The 11,903-nt window shown below is 55.5% G+C and overlaps 6 protein-coding genes across 6 annotated transcripts; 4 read left to right on the top strand and 2 right to left on the bottom strand.

Annotated features, from left to right (window-relative positions):
• Positions 1 to 110: 110 nt before the first annotated feature.
• Positions 111 to 1,103, bottom strand: K452DRAFT_318033 (uncharacterized protein). The gene is made up of 2 exons (XM_033544120.1): positions 782 to 1,103; positions 111 to 722 (listed from the first exon to the last, which is right to left on the bottom strand). The coding sequence occupies exons 1-2, from the start codon at positions 1,062 to 1,064 to the stop codon at positions 577 to 579; spliced, it is 429 nt and encodes a 142-aa protein (XP_033398090.1). The 5' UTR covers positions 1,065 to 1,103; the 3' UTR covers positions 111 to 576.
• Positions 1,104 to 1,333: 230 nt separating this feature from the next.
• K452DRAFT_297679 (uncharacterized protein) lies at positions 1,334 to 3,601 on the top strand (the record flags this gene model as incomplete). Its single annotated transcript, XM_033542049.1, has 5 exons — positions 1,334 to 1,382; positions 1,434 to 1,473; positions 1,530 to 1,907; positions 1,959 to 2,497; positions 2,553 to 3,601. The coding sequence occupies 5 exons, from the start codon at positions 1,334 to 1,336 to the stop codon at positions 3,599 to 3,601; spliced, it is 2,055 nt and encodes a 684-aa protein (XP_033398089.1).
• A 642-nt stretch (positions 3,602 to 4,243) lies between these two features.
• Positions 4,244 to 5,593, top strand: K452DRAFT_286799 (uncharacterized protein). Its single transcript, XM_033540366.1, has 3 exons — positions 4,244 to 4,582; positions 4,749 to 5,239; positions 5,300 to 5,593. The coding sequence occupies exons 1-3, from the start codon at positions 4,519 to 4,521 to the stop codon at positions 5,540 to 5,542; spliced, it is 798 nt and encodes a 265-aa protein (XP_033398088.1). The 5' UTR covers positions 4,244 to 4,518; the 3' UTR covers positions 5,543 to 5,593.
• A 305-nt stretch (positions 5,594 to 5,898) lies between these two features.
• Positions 5,899 to 6,957, bottom strand: K452DRAFT_358185 (uncharacterized protein). Its single transcript, XM_033546175.1, has 2 exons — positions 6,558 to 6,957; positions 5,899 to 6,416 (listed from the first exon to the last, which is right to left on the bottom strand). Exons 1-2 carry the CDS (start codon positions 6,923 to 6,925, stop codon positions 6,005 to 6,007), a joined length of 780 nt encoding a protein of 259 aa, XP_033398087.1. The 5' UTR covers positions 6,926 to 6,957; the 3' UTR covers positions 5,899 to 6,004.
• Positions 6,958 to 6,999: 42 nt separating this feature from the next.
• On the top strand, positions 7,000 to 9,138 carry K452DRAFT_350771 (uncharacterized protein; the record flags this gene model as incomplete). The annotated part of the gene is made up of 3 exons (XM_033545677.1): positions 7,000 to 7,032; positions 7,837 to 8,038; positions 8,060 to 9,138. 3 exons carry the CDS (start codon positions 7,000 to 7,002, stop codon positions 9,016 to 9,018), a joined length of 1,194 nt encoding a protein of 397 aa, XP_033398086.1. The 3' UTR covers positions 9,019 to 9,138.
• A 313-nt stretch (positions 9,139 to 9,451) lies between these two features.
• Positions 9,452 to 11,250, top strand: K452DRAFT_269983 (uncharacterized protein; the record flags this gene model as incomplete). The annotated part of the gene is made up of 4 exons (XM_033538966.1): positions 9,452 to 9,528; positions 9,585 to 9,703; positions 9,752 to 9,786; positions 9,839 to 11,250. The coding sequence occupies 4 exons, from the start codon at positions 9,452 to 9,454 to the stop codon at positions 11,057 to 11,059; spliced, it is 1,452 nt and encodes a 483-aa protein (XP_033398085.1). The 3' UTR covers positions 11,060 to 11,250.
• Between the last annotated feature and the right edge of the window lie 653 nt (positions 11,251 to 11,903).

The following is an 11,903-nucleotide window of genomic DNA, read 5'->3' as shown; positions in this document are numbered from 1 at the left end:
AGAAGTACTCCATAGGGACTGCTTGTATCGTTCCCTATCTCACTAGACGGTGAATATCTCTTGACGGCGGCGGACGTGATCACGTGGAGTGAGCAGAATATCCAGAAGGGGTGGGCAAATTATCCGGGGCCCTATCAAAATTGCATTAAGTTATGCCCTCGTATTCATACTCTACAACCAGGGCTATCTTTCAAGTCCCCTCTCCCAAAAGGCGTGCCGAACACAAGCTCAAGCGCCTGCAGACCATCGGTCTTATTGGACCAACATGGATTGTTTAAAGGTCAAGTATACTTGGCTCCGTCTGTCCGCTTCGAGCTATCAACAGCACCACCATTCCTTCATGGTGTACTCTGAACGGAGCTGTGGCAACACTACAGTCCCGACTGCATGCAACAACGAATAGCACGGAGGGTAGCACATTGAGACGGCTTAGAAGCGGAAGGTTGGCGTCCGTTCGTGTCGTGACGTGACAAGCGTACGATGGCGCTCGAAGCGCCTCTTGGCTCGGCATAGGTTGGGTCTGGTGACGCGTAGCCTGTAGTTGACAAGATCATGGAAATCGCGCTGAAAGCGTGCTCATTCGGCAGCCTTGGTATGCTCCAGAAGAGATTCCGCATGTTGAGTTGGAATGCGGACAAGAGTCTGCGGCAGAGGGACTTCTTCTCCAGCCTCTGCGCCTGCGCCTTCTTGCTCCTCGTTCTCTTTGGGCTTGGGGATTTTCACTAAGCATAGTCAGCCATGCTTGCTCTAAACATGCGCAATCGCGCGCAGATGGACATACTCGAAGCCATGTTGATCGCGCGCAAAACGTTGTGCCAGTTGGAGAGGACGGCGGCGACAGCCTCGGTGCCGTCTGAGAGGGTCCCCAGCTTCTGCTCGAGCGTCTCCATTTGGTCCGCTAGGCCCGCACTGAGCGCCTGCAGCTCCTTCAAATTTGCGAGCTCGGCCTTCTTCTCGTTCACGCGCGCAACCAAGGCGGGGGATGCGCCGCCCGCGGAAGCGCCCATGGACTGCTGGCGGAGGTGGGATGCGAGCGGGCGCGAGATAGTCTGGCGTTTGTCCATTGCGCTGGGTTGCGTAGCAGTGGTTGGTGGGGGGCAGAGACGATCGGGCGGAGAATAATGTGTTGTTGATGGAGAAGGCCGGCGGGGTGGAGAGAAGCTCGTTGGCCGGCGCGATCGCTTGTTTACGCTCGGTGAGATTTCTCGAACCGACAAGCTCCAGCTACTGCATCATTCCCCCCAACTATCGGCCAGTGACGCATCGCTGAACGACCAGCCGCGGTCTTGCAGTCGCTCATATTGGCTTTTACTCGCTATTTCATTCGGCGCGTATGGCGCGACTCAATGAGGTTCCGCAGCCGGCGGAATCCATCGAGAGCTGTATGTTTACACCCCGCTCGAACCAGCAACGCCTGCTAATAGCTTCCCCAGTGAAGCGACGCTTCATCAGGCAGAATCGCGAACTTGCAAAGTATGCTATGTTCAATTGTTACTTGCATTGGCACGTCTAACCTGGTGTTTCTGCAGGAACAACTCCAACCAGTCCGTCCGCATACGAGGCCTCGAGTCAGAACAGAACAGATTGCTGCAAGAGAACCTTTCCCTCCGCGAACAAGTCATTCAGCTCCAGCATGAGCTAGAGAACACCCAAGGCCACAATGCCGTCCGGCATATTGGCTCGGTCAAGGACAAGCTCGAGGCCAAGATACAAGAGCTCGGTGGGCTGGTTGCGGAGCTGGGGTCGCTCCAAAAGCCCGCCTGCGAAAAGACATCCGAGGCAACCGAACCGTCACGCTCGCGTGAAATCTATGAGTGGAAACAATCTATGAAGGAACAGATGGAAGAGCCGGAGGGGGTCCTGCCGACCATCAGGGAAGATAAGTACTATCCACGTCGGACGTTGAAGTAAGTAGCTCCTTTCAAAACCCGATGGCGCTCCTACCTAACACCTTGCAGTTCCGAGGAGATCCGCGCAGCTTTAATTGGAGACTCAAATGAGTCGCCTGACCTTGGCCCACCACCCGTTGCCCACTTTGCGGATGAAGACCCCATCAAGTTCGACCCGAAGCCTGCGGAGGAGGACAAAGATGAAGAACTTCCGGATGCGGTCCACCAGGACGAGGAGGAAATACCAGCCGCTCTTTCGGTCAACCTCGAGACGAGAAGGAGGCGTCGCGACAGCTCGACCAAGCTCGACCTCAGGAGAATGTCCGGTTATCAGCCGACACAGGAAGACGGCGAACCCAACACCAAGGACGAGGCCGACCAGAACCAGCATTTGAGGGCAGGTACCAAGCGTAAGCTCAGTGCCACCGGCGATGATTTGCGTGCTGAGGCAGGAGATCAAGATCTACGAGATGAATTCAGATTCAGCAGGCGCTCTAGCAGTAAGGCTGAGAGGGGAGAAAATGCGGTTGCCGCGGTGGATAACTCGGTCAGACAACCTAGTAAGTTGGACCTACTCGTCGCGGCTGAGCGGAAAGCCCTGGGATCTAGTAAGCGTCGCCTTTGTTTTGTTTAAATCAAAGTCGATGTTAACCAATTTTGCAGAGAGCATCAACAACACTTCGCCTAAGAAGACTTCAAAGGCTTCCGGTACAGAGGAAAAGCTTCCATCAAAGAAGGGTGCGTTGTCTGGAAAGGATCCCAGTCGCAATCGTGCCCGCGAGCGGAGGGCAAAGTCGACGTCCGTCACTATTGCACCGCCCGAGAACATGAATGGCGCCATTGAGACTGCCGACATTGTAGTCGAGCAAGAGCCGGCAGAGCTGCCACCGAAGACTCCAGCAGATCTCAATCTCTTCTCTCCCCCATCCACCGAACCTTCTGCGCGCGAAGAACCTAAGGACACACCATCCGTCGAGAACCCAAATGCCGCTGCTGCCAACTCGGAAGGCCCAGTAGGTATTCGCCAGGCAAGACGCGCCCGTGCTCAGGTCAACTATGCTGAACCAAACCTGGTCAGCAAGATGCGTAGGCCTACGAAGGAGATGGCGGACGCTGTTGTGGACGGAAGACGTTCATCGAGTTCTGAAGGGAAGTCGGCTCCTTCAACAGCAAACCCGATGCGGACGGTCGTCATCAAGAAGGACAGAAGCGAAGACCCCAATTCCGCATGGAAGTCACTCCCTGCAGCATCACGGCCCGAGCCGGGTAGTCCCTTGAGCAAGAAAACCGCGCCATCGACTGAAAAGGAAGAGACTGAGGAGAAGGAGCCAGAGCGGACAGATGAAAGGCCTTCCAAGTCTGCCACGGCGATGAAAGACTTGATGTCTTCTTCAAGCCGAAGGAGGCCCTCGAAGGCAGTAACCTTCGAAGCAGAGACGGGAGATCGTGCGGACCTTGCCATATTCGACTTTAACGATTCTTCTCCAGCCGAAAGAGAATCTAACGCCATTATGAAGAGCAGCAGAGACCTTGTCAGAGCGTCACGCCGACACTCGTCCATCAACTCTGTGTCCAAAGAGAGCAATGATACCAAAGATGAAAATGAGGACAGAAAAGTGAGCACCAAAAACACGAAGAGCTCGTCTACGGTGTCTGCCACGGGCGAGAAGTCAGAAAGGAAGACTTCGCGCAGGCGTAGTATGATGGTCTGAGTGGAGGCTTTACGGTCTTGAGCAGTGCTTTCACTGGCGAATGGAAAGTGCAATGGCAATGGTAACGGCGCATGGGTGCAGTTCATTCCGGGGTTACAGGCGCCCGCGGCTCAGGTTGTGATGGACATTTTCGGGGGTTTCTAGATACCACAGCCGTTCCCTTTGTTTTTTTTTTTTTTTTCGTAGATGATGACCTATGAAGGTAGCGCTAGTAGCCATTCGTTGCCTAGTATTCGTTGCGTGTGAACTTGAAGTGACTCACACCTTCACCGAATAAGATAGTATCCGATTTAGCCTACCCACGTGGCTCACCAATCACCTACCCGGAACGATCCCTGGCGTCCGTAGGGCTGACGCCGGGTTGCCGTTTTTGAGGCGAGCCGAAGACGTCAAGACTTTCCTACGCTGACCACGACACCGCAACCTCTCGATGAGTCAACATCGGGCACTTGCGCAGTTGTTAAAGTCGATAAACAGATCCGCATTCACTACCACCGCTGCGGCACCGAGAGCGTCATATAAATTCCTTGCACACAATCCCTGCTTTGTCACTCCTTCTATCAAGACCCAACCACCAAGCATCAGCCACCACTACACGACAAGCACAATGTCGAACGCAGTAGCAAGCACAGACGCCGCCGCGGCGGCCAGCGCAGCAGACTCGATAGCGAGCGGCGGGATCACGGGGGCGTCGACGCCAGCCAAGACGTTGAAATACTGCGATGTTGGTCCGCGCATAGTCCTGTATAGAAGCGCGCGGCGCACGTGAGCTGACTTGACGTTTTTCTTTCTCTCTCACACAGATTGGAATTAATCTCGGCGACCCGATTTTCCGTGGCGTGTATCATGGGAAGCAGGCGCATGAGGATGACTTTGAGGGCGTGTTGGAGCGCGCGAAGGAGGCGGGGTGCGCGAAGATGATGGTTACGGGGTCGGATTTGAAGGAGTCGGAGCATGCGGTTCGCATTGCGAAGGAGCATCGTGAGTGGTCTTTTCCTGTTTTTCTTACTTTCCTATCTGTCTATCTTGGTTCTGGGGAGGGGAGCTGTGTTCGAAGACGAAGACGAGGAAGAGCTTGGACGAGGAGAAAAGGAGAGGGGGCTACCGCTGTCCAGGAGAGTGTGCAAGAGCTGACGTATCAGTGCAGCCGGCCTCTGCTACGCCACCGTAGGCGTGCACCCCTGCTCCGCGAACCAGTTCGACGCGCACCCAGGCGGCCCAGACGCACTTCTCGCAGCGCTGCGCGAGCTGGCGCAAACGACCAAGGTCGCGGGCCAGACGGTTGCGTTCGGCGAGATCGGCCTCGACTACGACCGCTTTTACCTCGCGGAGAAGGAGCCGCAGCTCAAGTACTTTGAGGCGCAGCTGGACTTGGCCGTCGAGCTGCAGCTGCCGCTGTTCCTGCACTCGCGCGCTGCGGCCGAGGACTTTGAACGGTTGTTGGGTGCGCGGCTCCCGAAGCTGCCCAAGGGCGGCTTGGTGCATAGTTTTACGGGGACGGTGGAGGAGATGCAGAGGCTGGTCGCGTTGGGGCTGCATGTTGGCGTTAATGGGTGTAGTTTGAAGACGGAGGAGAACGTCGAGGTTGTGCGGCAGATCCCGTTGGATAGGCTGCAGATTGAGACGGATGGGCCGTGGGTAAGTCGATTTTTCTTGCTGACGAGTGTTTCTCGGAGATGGTTGCTGACGAACTTAAAGTGCGAGATGCGCCCGTCGCACGCGTCGGCGAAGTTCTTGAAGGACGCCCCGCCTACGCCCAAGGCTGTTAAGAAGGAGAGGTGGGCTAAGGGCTTGATGGTCAAGGGCCGCAATGAGCCGGCCACGATCCCCCTTGTAGCCCATGTCATTGCGCGTATTAAGGATATTCCCGTCGAGGATGTCGTGGAGGCGGCGTGGAAGAACTCGATTGGCATGTTTGGGCTTGGGGAGCAGCAGGCTTGAGCGGAGGGCGTGGGAGAAGGACTGGGTGTGAGCAGATATAGAACATAGAACACAATTAGACATTGCATGTGCTGTCCCTTGGGGTTTAGTCTTTCCAGAAGGAAGGACATTGGTGTTTGGTACTGTCACTTATGTAGAAGTTGTGTGGTAGAAATACGGATATATCAGTTATTTCATATGAAGACAGTCTTGTTAAAGCATATTCGTGCAACACCTCCTACGGGCAGACGAATAACTTAACACCTGGAAGTGAGTGAGGGTCACCGTATCTGTATAAAGCACTACAGCTTCGAATGTAAGCTTGCTCTCGTATAGTCACGAAGTGTTTCCAATACATGTAGCAAAGAGCCATTCATCGCACCGAAAAGATTCGAATAGGTATACACAGCAAATCAGCAGCATCATCCAGCACTTGGTTATGGTGACATATACATACAAAAACTCTATACAAACCCCTCTCTATCATGGGTGTATCGCCGCTCCACCACGCGCCGTTTGACCCTGTTTCGAAGCCGGGACGCTATCGGAAGCCTCCGAGAGTGCCTCGTCCAACGCCACATTATCATTGGTGTCCAGGGAGACTTCTCCATTATCGATACCGCTGTACATGGCGGCCTGGGCCTGGCGCAGCACATCAACCTCCTTGAGGGCCCACTTCTTCCACTCCTCGAACTGCTTGTCTTCCAGCTCCATACCCACTTCCAGAGGCGACTTGCTGAAGTAGGCGCCGGTGTGGAGGGCTTCCTCGTGCGCAATGCGGCGCTCAATGTCCTCCATGTGACGGTGACGGTAGAACTCCTTGCGGGCCTGGTCGTAGGCGGAGGCCTTGGAGAGACCCTGGTTGTGCATAAGCCAGCGCTGGCGTTGGACAACACTGCGCGGGAGAGTCATGTTAGCATGATGGACGTAGGTTGGCCGGCCCCGGGGGTCCCGCGCTCGCGGTCGCGTCCCCGGAAGCCCATTGGCAGCGCACGACGCGGTCATGGAAGCAAAGACCGCTTTCTCTTTCTCTTACCTCTCACCGTCCAGCTTCTTGCCCGGCTGCACAATCTTGCTCCAGTCCCAGTCCTGGCCGTCCTTGCCGTCGTTTTCGAGAATCACGCGCGGCCGCGCCAGCTCCCATGGGTGGTCCTTGAAGAATTCGCGACGCAGGGTGTCCTCCTCGTAGGCAAGGCGCTGGGGCTGGAACATGCGGCTGGGGCGCTTCGCGTACTTGTTCAGCGGGTGGTTGTAGGTGCGCTGGACGGGCCGGACGAGCATCTCGGCGGGCGGGATGGTGGCCAGCACGTCGTACCATGGCGGGGGGGTCTTCATTTGGCCGGCCTGCAGCAGCTCGGTGGCGGCGCGGTGCACGCGGGCGGGGGCGAAGTTGTAGCGGCCCATTGCGGCGCGGGTGAGGATGTGTTTGGTGCTGGCGATATATCTTTGCTTTGCTGCTTGTCTGTGAGATTGACGCCATGGCCCGTGCGCTGCATCTGCCCGCCGCGCGGGTTCAGAAAGTTCACCGCGTTCGAGCCTTGTCACTATTCTTCACGATTCCCCCCGGAGCCCGCCTCAGTGCGCTCCGTCTCGCGCCCCGAAAGACCATTGACCGCTGCATCTCCCCACTGCCTCATGGGCCGGTTCGCGGAGCCTTGACATCATGCTCGGGTCTCATGTCCCTTCACAAGCCCACCAAGCCGGCCGCTGTCTGCAGGATAGCTTCCCACCCTCTCCTCGCCTTCCTCTGCCCACCCGCCCTTGCGTCTTACGCGCACCAGCACCCTCAGAAACGGGCCCTGCATCATAACATCGGCGCCAGAGCCGCCGCCAGAGCTTGTCCGCTCCCACCGCAGCAGACAGACAATTTTTTTATCAGCGCATTGGTCCAGGCCGGCTCTTGTCGCAGACAGGCGAGATATAAAAGCACGTGGAGAGGAGCTTCTGATGGCTTGCGGGAGCAGCAGGTGCACCGTCGGAAGGCGCCATTGGGCGTGCAGGCGGGCGTGAGAGGCTACAGTAATGACGCGCAAAACACAACGGATGGCGGCGGACCGAGGACCCCGTCGGGAACAATTCCTACATCGGAAGAGTACAGGAGAGATTACAGGAAGCTGGTTCAGACGTACCGGCCTTGGGAAGGGCGCCTTGAGACACTGAAAGAGGAGCAAGAAAGAGAGAGGTTACAGCAGCGACAAGATGAAGACGAGGAGGAGGACCAGGAGGACCGGCCTAACTACCATACTCCCTGGCCGAACCTTAATGAATACGAAAACGCCATCATTGGAAACCTGGAGCATTTGCTGGCAACCAAGTATCCATCCCCGGACGAGGCCCACCGGCTCTATACGTCCATATCATACCCGCGCGTGGCGTATCTCCACTACTCCACCATTCGCCGTCTACTCAACTGCCTCAGCGCGGTAGAATACCCGACGGAAGCAGCTATGGTCCGGTATCTCGCCGTCATTGATGACATGAAAGCTACAAACATACCTGTACACTTCATGGACTGGAGTACCGCGATCCATTTCGCAGGGCGCTGTTATCGAAGGGTCACTAATGCAGAAGTGGGGTCTGCGCTGTTAATATGGCGGGAGATGGAGCAGGAGGCGGGCGTCAGGGCAAGCCACATCACGTTCAACATCCTCTTTGACATTGCATCCAAGGCCGGGAAATACCAGCTCGCAACCATGATCTCCAAGGAGATGGAAAGGCGGAAAATGGAGTTCGATCGGCATTTTCGAGCAGGAATGATCATGCTCTGCGGGATGAAAGGCGACGGCGAGGCCGTGCGAAAGGCTTACCGCGATCTGGTCGATGCCGGGGAAATCATCGACACGGCCATCATGAACTGCGTCCTTACAGCGCTGCTCCACGCCGGCGAGCCCACGGCCGCGGAACAAGTCTTCACACGCATGAAGCGCATGCACAATGATCGGCAGAGCCCCCGATCCGCCCCGGCGGACTGGCGTCAGCAGCGCGAGCTCGGCAAGCTCCTGCGCAAGGCCGCCACCGAGCTGCGCGAGGACCCGGAAGGGCGCCAGCTGCTGCAAGACGAGTCGCCTGTGGGTCCTGACTATGGTACTTACAAGGTGCTGATCTCGCACTATGCCTGCACAGCCGGGAACATCGACCGCGTCATCGAGCTAATCGAAGAGATGACGGGCGCGTATGGCATCTCCATGCGCGGTGACATGTACTTTCGTCTGTTCGACGGCTTCGAGATACACGGCGGCGTCCGGTACAGCTCGTGGACTAAGGCGAAACTCGAGTCGACGTGGGAGGCGTTTCTCTCGGCGCTGGACGAAGAAGACACTAATTTCTTCCTGAGTGGGCGCTTCGTCGTCAAGATTATCTACGCCTATGCAAAAGTCACGAGTACGGCTAGAACGATAGAGGTGTGGGAGGAGATCCAGCAGCGCTGGCAGCCCTCCAATGCGGATAAGGATACTATGAGCAAGATTGTGAGGAAGCTGTTCCCCGACGAAGTGTAGATGGCTGGCGTTATGGGCCGGGAAATTTAGCGGAGTTTTGGATTTTCAAAACGGCTTTTCTTCATGTTGGGAGGCTGGCGGGGCTTACAATAGATGTGTACGAAATAGTGTAGAGCGTCGAGGTTGTTCATATGTACAACACAATGTAAGAGCTGCTGAGTGATCTTACTCGATGGAGTTACTGCGGGTGAAGTGGCACGGGACTTCGTGCCTGACGCGCCTTCCTGAGCGCGAGGCGCGTCGCACTTTCCACATCCACCATCCTTCCGTCACACTTCTCTGCCAATATGTGCCAACTGCTTTCTCACGCTCTCAACTGCCGCGCTGCCGTATCCGGCCCCGTTCTCTTCCCCTCACTTTTTGTAGCTTGAGGATTTCCCGCCTTCCAACCCGGAATAATTTGCGATTGAGTTGATCGCCCATCGACCTCACAATGCCCGCTCAAAAGAGGAGGCCCCACATCGACATCGACTTTACGCTCCGAAGAATCTTCGGAAAGAAAAGCTTCAGGTATGTGCTAGTTGCTTCGATTTTGGCCAAACAAATTATCGATTGCCGTGTCGCAGGCCCCTTCAGAGGGAAGTCATCACCGCCGCTCTCGAAGGCCACGATGTCTTCCTCCAGGCAGCAACCTCCTTCGGAAAGAGTCTCTGCTTTCAGCTGCCGGCTATAGTGGACTGCGGCCGTATGTTTCATTCCCTCTTAGCATGTTCACATTTGCTAATTGTGCTAGTCACGCTCGTTATTTCCCCTCTTCTTGCTTTAATGGTAAATCACATTTAAAGAAGTTCAATTTATAGCTAGGCTAATACCTGTCCAGAACAATCAAGTGGCTGTCATGCGCGCCGCCAATGTCAGAGTTGCCACGATCAACACTGCCACGCCTTATTCTCAAAGACAGGCAATCAGAGAGGACATGAGTTGCGGGCACCCACACACGCGACTGTTGTATGTCACACCGGAGTATTGCTCCCTGGACTACTTCCGGAACTTACTGCGAGTCGTCCATACGCACCGTGAGCTAGCCCGCATCGTCATTGACGAGGCGCACTGCATCAGCGAATGGGGCCACGACTTCCGTCCCAGCTTCAAGCAATTGTGCTTCTTCAAGACTGAGTTCCCAGACGTGCCAATCATGTGCCTAACAGCTACGGCCACGGCCCACGTCCGCGCCGAAATCATCAGTAGTCTGGGACTGGACTCGGAAAAGCTGCGTCTATTCACTACGTCTACCAGTCGTCCGAACCTGCACTACGAAGTGCGCTTCAAGTCCCGTGAAGCAGACCATTACGACGACTTCCTCTCATGGCTTCGCGCCGTCCACGCTCGCCGCCAATCCGACCCTGAGCGTGTCAGTGCCTTGCAAGCCGCCGGTAAGCGGCCCGACTCCATCTCCGGCATCATCTACGTGCGCAAACGCGACGACTGCGAATCGCTAGCCATACGGTTGCAGCAGTCAGGTATCGGCGCTAAGCCGTACCACGCGCAGCTGAGCAATGCCGAAAAAGACGCCACGCTAGCGGGATGGGTGGCCAACGCCGAGGGCTACGAAGTGGTAGTGGCAACAACAGCGTTCGGCATGGGCATCGACAAGGAGGACGTCCGTTTCGTCGTGCACTGGCAAATCCCCAAGAGCTTCGAGGGCTTCTACCAGGAAGCGGGCCGCGCGGGCCGCGATGGCAAAGCCAGCGTCTGCATCATGTATTACGGGCGCGAAGACCGGGACCGTGACATTCGGATGTTGAACGAAGAGGCTGCGAAGATCAACATGGGGGTAATGCGCGGGAGCGTCGAGGCGCTGAAGACGCGGGCTAAGAGCTTAGAGAAGCTGGTCGAGTACTGCGAGGCTACGGAGAAGTGCCGCCATGTGCTCATTGCAAAGTATTTTGGCGATGCCGATGCGGCTAAGATGCCCTGTGCGTGGGCTTGTGATTGGCACAAGGATCCTGTGGGGTTGAGGCGGAGGAAGGACAGGGGGCTGGACAGTGAAGAGTGGTGCGCGACGCAGAGAGAAGGATGGGATGAGGATGGATGGGATTGAAGACGTGTGGATGGACGGGAGGATTGTGGCGTAAGAGTACATAGTGGCGCCAGACTAGGCATGCCTGCATGTGAGCCCTGATTTCCTGTCTGACAGCCACATGGCCCAGCTGCGGGGTAACTGCCGTTTAAAATATTTAGGCTCAGAGCCACGCGGCCTGCCGGAACATACTCGAGTAGTGAGAATTAGTGGGTGGCTCGTCTAAACTCAAATCATAACCTCATCCTAACATGTCTGTCTGTTTGGTCCCGTTGTCCCAACACTTCTCTCTCTTTGCTTTGCTTCCCTTCGCTTTGTTCTGTTTTGATGTTACGCTCTGACTATGCTATGTGGTAGGGAAGTGGGGTTTGGCTGTGGTAGTGGCTGTGGTAGTGGATGACGGTGTGCATGCGGGTGGTGCGGGCTTTGGGGGTGTTGGTACTGGTTAGTGTTTTTGTTTGTGTTTGTGTTTGTGTTTGATAGGGTTCTTGCGTGCTTTGTCGTGGTCGTGTGTACACTTCTTATGGTCTCTCGTATGTACAAGAAGGACAGCCAGTTCTTACAGTATCCAACTGACCTATATCTGACACATCCATTTCAGGTCCTCCACAAATATATATGTACAATACGTATATGCATTATATTCTATTAGTCGGAATGTTAGAGAGTGGCTTTGTCTGGCTTAGGTGGGAGATTGTTTATATATAGATATATATATATATATATATTTAGAAATTCTTTAGTATTCAGTGACGTGGTTTCTTAAGCATAGGTAATAGGGAGTACTGCCTAACTATTTTCTTAGTAGTTGCCAAAGCACTCGCAACCAGCACAGCATCTTTACAAGGCATAAAACGCAGGTAAG

Source organism: Aplosporella prunicola, assembly GCF_010093885.1.
Source record: "Aplosporella prunicola CBS 121167 unplaced genomic scaffold K452scaffold_11, whole genome shotgun sequence".
NCBI classification, from domain to species: domain Eukaryota; kingdom Fungi; phylum Ascomycota; class Dothideomycetes; order Botryosphaeriales; family Aplosporellaceae; genus Aplosporella; species Aplosporella prunicola.
This window is presented reverse-complemented; position numbering and strand designations above follow the sequence as displayed.

Bases quoted from the DNA above. Each gene is read 5' to 3' on its own strand.
- K452DRAFT_318033 (XM_033544120.1), bottom strand. From the start codon at position 1,064: ATGGACAAACGCCAGACTATCTCGCGCCCGCTCGCATCCCACCTCCGC. The intron at 723-781 runs GTATGTCCATCT...GACTATGCTTAG, and splicing joins CGCGATCAACATGGCTTCGA to TGAAAATCCCCAAGCCCAAA.
- K452DRAFT_358185 (XM_033546175.1), bottom strand. From the start codon at position 6,925: ATGGGCCGCTACAACTTCGCCCCCGCCCGCGTGCACCGCGCCGCCACC. The intron at 6,417-6,557 runs GTAAGAGAAAGA...TCTCCCGCGCAG, and splicing joins AAGAAGCTGGACGGTGAGAG to TGTTGTCCAACGCCAGCGCT.
- K452DRAFT_286799 (XM_033540366.1), top strand. From the start codon at position 4,519: ATGATGGTTACGGGGTCGGATTTGAAGGAGTCGGAGCATGCGGTTCGC. The intron at 4,583-4,748 runs GTGAGTGGTCTT...GTATCAGTGCAG, and splicing joins TCGCATTGCGAAGGAGCATC to CCGGCCTCTGCTACGCCACC. The intron at 5,240-5,299 runs GTAAGTCGATTT...ACGAACTTAAAG, and splicing joins TTGAGACGGATGGGCCGTGG to TGCGAGATGCGCCCGTCGCA.